Source organism: Camelina sativa, chromosome 7, assembly GCF_000633955.1.
Source record: "Camelina sativa cultivar DH55 chromosome 7, Cs, whole genome shotgun sequence".
Taxonomy (NCBI): Eukaryota; Viridiplantae; Streptophyta; class Magnoliopsida; order Brassicales; family Brassicaceae; genus Camelina; species Camelina sativa.
In genome coordinates, this window is record NC_025691.1 from 29,495,752 (window position 1) to 29,499,821 (window position 4,070).

The following is a 4,070-nucleotide window of genomic DNA, read 5'->3' on the forward strand; positions in this document are numbered from 1 at the left end:
CAAGAAGGCTTTGAATTGTTCATATGATAATCGGCTCCTGCATGATGATGAACGGAGAATGAAATGTTTTTGTTTCCTAGTTTAAGGCTTGGCAATGTACTGAACCCAAGGGGAAATAATATAAGATAAAGAGGCAAACCTGACTTGACGGAAAAACTCCTTGCCATCAATGCGAGGTGTACGAGGAGCTGCGTAAGTTTATGCATAACCCATCTCAGAGAAAAGCAAACAGATAAAACAGATGAGTACGTAGCCCTACGAAACTAACCTTGAAGTGGGAGGCCACGAGGAGTAGAATTTGCAGCTGATGATTGTTGGCTCGATGTTGAGGGGTACCAACCAGAAGTTCTTGCCTTGGGAGATCCTGCAGTAGAATTAGTTTGTGGAGTGAGCCAGGGAGAAACAGAGAATCTTGGTCCTGTGTAAATGGGAACTGCTAACAAGTAAAAAAATAAAAAAAATGATCAGCATTAATATAATTTGAGTAAAGTCACATATATCCTGAACTGGAATTGCATCCATAATCCAAAAATTACCTTCCTCAACTGGATGATGAGTCATGTCCACGGATTTGTCTGGATAAGACAAAGGAACCGACTGGTCATATGTCTTGATATCAACAGAATCTGTTTGCTGTAATAAAAAAAACAAAAAAACGGAGAAGACGAAATTACAGAAGAAGAACGAATGTTTTTACTGACAAAAAACTGGTGAAACCAATATATCTTTACCGGAGGAGCAATCTCATCATCATTACTTAGGGATTGAACCAATTTCCTCTTGAAGGTCTCCAACTGATGGTAAAAAAAAACACAAGTTTCTTCCTCAAGACTACTCAAGAGTGTATGCCGCAACAAGAATTTGGCTTACAAAAAAAAACAAACACACAGAGATGCACAAAACCAACAATACAAAAGATCAGTTAAGTATTACTTAGCTTCTTCACCTTAGCCATTTCACGATTCAGGTTTGTTACAGTGGTTGTAAGCGAATCGCGTTCCTTTGTCAGATTCATCTTCATCGTAAAATATTAATTAAGAACGTTACATTAGAAATCAAATCCATAAGAGTAGAATAGATCTCTCTCACATTGTCATGGAGGACAATCTTAAATCTTGAATCAGCTTCTCGGATATCTCTCTCGTAACGATAAGCCTTGCTCTCAAGCTCGTGCGTACACATCTCCATCTCCTGGAGTTTCTGCCTCAGTTCGATTACCTCAGCTTCTAAAGTAGACACCTTAGAGGCGATCGCCATGGACGTGATCTTCTTCGCGAGATTCAGCTGCTCGAAAGGATCCGTCGGGATTACCGATAGAATCTCATCGGAAAGCTCTAAATCCAATCTGACTACACCGGAAAGTTCTGACATCTTCACGACAATGTGAATCTTACGATTTCTGAATTTGCAGAGGAATCGAAGAGCTTAACTTAAATCTGATGATTCGTCTTCTTCTCGTTGATTTGGCCGCAAGCTCTGTTTTTTTTTTCTCCCACTTTTTTAAAAAATTACCTTTTTCCCTCCTAAAAAGTCAAAGATGAACATTAATTCTGTATTTAACTATTTATTTACTCTTTTATAAAAAAAAATAGTCAAAGATGAATATTCATTCCCAAAATAGAATATAAATAATGTTAGGGTACCAAAATGTCCAAAACAAAATATTTTTATATATATTGCCAAAACTGATATTGCAAGTAAATCCCTTTTTTTTTTTTTTTGACTAACACTAAATGGTAAATAGTTTATCAATAACTAGCACTTGTAGAATGATACTAGTGCTGTAGTGCATGCATACACATTGAAACCAACAACATTGGCATTTTGTTAGTGTTTTTTTCTACTTATTTTGTTTTATCTTCATTTTATTTATCGACCGAAATAACGAATAAACCAAAGATAGAATAAAAATAAACCGAGAAATTGCGTATACATGGCCAAAAAAAAAAGACAGATTAGTAAATACAACGCTGTTTTTTTAATCCATTTTGTCCGTTTCATTTCATCATACAAAGAAATCTATAAAATAAAATTTATATAGCTAAAACTCTTACATTTGGCATTCCAAATTTCTTAAAGTTGTTAACAAATATTCTATTTGTAATTTGACCAAATTGAATGTGAAATGTTTGGAAAATCAACCCAATTTTAGAGAATTTCTCATTTTGCATGATCAACATATTAGGTAGTTTATCAAATGGTTTAATATACCATGACTCATCATGTTAACAAATATTACTTCATATATGAAAATAAATCATATACCATTTGTTTCCTCTCAATGTGTACATCTCTCTCACAACATTACTATACTCTGTGCTCTCTCTCTCTCTCTCTCCCATAGTCCCATATATATACATATATCGCACACTTCTCCGTCCCTCTCTCTCTCTCTCTCTGTGTGTTGTGTCTATAGAATCAAAGAAGATGAAGCCTCTGATTCGCCGTCTCTCGAGAATCGCCGACTCATCATCCTGCAACCGAGCTCGCAGCGGCGACATCCACCATCCGAAGTCCGTTTTCTTGGTGAAGCGAGCAACCGTGGACTCGAGTGTTCCATCCGGCCACGTACCCGTGAACGTTGGCGAAGAGAAGGAGCGGTTCGTGGTGAGTGCGGAGCTGCTGAACCACCCTGTTTTCGTGGGATTGCTGAACCGATCAGCTCAGGAATACGGATACGCGCAGAAAGGAGTTCTTCATATCCCTTGTAACGTCTTCGTGTTCGAGCAAGTTGTGGAGTCTCTCCAGTCTGGTGTGTTTGATGATACATCGGAGCTCATTGCGTCGCTGTGCCGTGAAGATTTATCTACAGAAACAGAGTAGTAGACATGTTTTTGTGTTCTGTTTGTTTTTCTATTTATTTTTTTTTTCTTCGATCTTCTCTTCTTTTTTATTTGACTGATCGGAGAATATTTTGTTGATGCTTTTTAGAATGTGAATTGTTTTTTTTTTCTTTTCGATTTTAAGAATGAAAAAAAAATAAGTAACAAAATGCATAATTATTTTTCACGTACCGTACGGATCATTCATCATCAACTATATAATAATTATTTTGTAATCATTTTGAATATTTAAGTCAATGAATTAACTGATAAAATCGTTGTTGATACATCATGATATCGTCCCAACACCTAACATTTTATTTATTAAATTGGGGTTAAACAATGTGAGTCTTGCGTGGATAATCCACTATGAAGATCACAACATCCTTTATAGAAAATATATGCTTATTAGAATTCTATATAACTAATTGAGAAAATGGTGAAATTTGCCCACAAAAAAAAAAAAAAACTTATATTTTAAAGTAGCAGCTATCTTGTACATATAATAATAACGAACGACGACTAGAAGAATGTATTAAAAAAATTGGTCTAGAACAAACAAAATGTCACACATGGCCCCATATCTTCCCTGTACCGTTTGTACGGCTGGACTCGTTGTGGGGAACAATTTGCTGTACACAGCTTACAACATATATTAGCTGAGAATCTCCAATTCTATTTTTTATAAACTAATTCAATTGGACTACACAGTTTGTGGCGAACTGTGAGTGGATAAGAGGATGATCTTGTGTATCTTTCGATACTAATAGGCACATGTAGGACTATGTTCTTTTGTTTAACCGATTCGACTTTTCTACGACGTTGGTACGACTTACTAAGAGTTTGTTCGAATAAATAAACCTGAAATATACGAGAACATCAAATATCTACTCGAAGTTTTCAGGATTTTAAGTTTATACAACAAGGTGGATTTGAAGATAAATAATTTTGATTCTTTCTGTTGACAAAATTGCCACTCCAACAAAAGTGTACTCAAAATTAGATTTAACAACTTCAACTGATGCGTTTTAGATTTTAAGCAATGTATATAAAAGTTGAAAAGGGGGGAGAGATCAAAAAGCTTTCTTTTTGGGTTTAAGGTTCTTAAGTTTCTTCTTCACCACGTTATTCTGTTTCTTCAATGGTCTTTTCTTTTCTGACTGCAACGCCTCCATTCTAACTCTCTCGTCTTCTTTTATATCTTGAAGAATCGAAAAGTTCTCTTTCAGTTTCTTGCTGAGCTTTTCC

General features: G+C 35.6%; 3 protein-coding genes across 3 annotated transcripts in view; 1 reads left to right on the top strand and 2 right to left on the bottom strand.

Moving 5' to 3' along the window:
* Positions 1 to 1,371, bottom strand: part of LOC104703257 (uncharacterized protein At4g15545-like) — a 4,566-nt gene extending 3,195 nt beyond the window's left edge. Inside the window, exons 1-6 of the mRNA XM_019227181.1 lie at positions 1,090 to 1,371; positions 947 to 1,015; positions 732 to 794; positions 537 to 633; positions 269 to 436; positions 145 to 188 (exon numbers count right to left, since the gene is read on the bottom strand). Coding sequence (XP_019082726.1) covers positions 145 to 188; positions 269 to 436; positions 537 to 633; positions 732 to 794; positions 947 to 1,015; positions 1,090 to 1,371 — 723 coding nt within the window. The remainder of the gene's footprint in view (positions 1 to 144; positions 189 to 268; positions 437 to 536; positions 634 to 731; positions 795 to 946; positions 1,016 to 1,089) is intronic.
* On the top strand, positions 2,420 to 2,910 carry LOC104703258 (auxin-responsive protein SAUR40). Its single transcript, XM_010419231.2, has one exon. The coding sequence runs from the start codon at positions 2,428 to 2,430 to the stop codon at positions 2,821 to 2,823; it is 396 nt and encodes a 131-aa protein (XP_010417533.1). The 5' UTR covers positions 2,420 to 2,427; the 3' UTR covers positions 2,824 to 2,910.
* Positions 3,754 to 4,070, bottom strand: part of LOC104703259 (nucleolar complex protein 3 homolog) — a 6,402-nt gene continuing 6,085 nt past the window's right edge. Inside the window, exon 14 of the mRNA XM_010419233.2 lies at positions 3,754 to 4,023. Within this exon, the coding sequence (XP_010417535.1) occupies positions 3,896 to 4,023 (128 nt within the window). The 3' untranslated portion in view covers positions 3,754 to 3,895. The remainder of the gene's footprint in view (positions 4,024 to 4,070) is intronic.

Excerpts from the sequence above, each read along its gene's own strand:
- LOC104703258 (XM_010419231.2), top strand. The coding sequence starts at position 2,428 with ATGAAGCCTCTGATTCGCCGTCTCTCGAGAATCGCCGACTCATCATCC.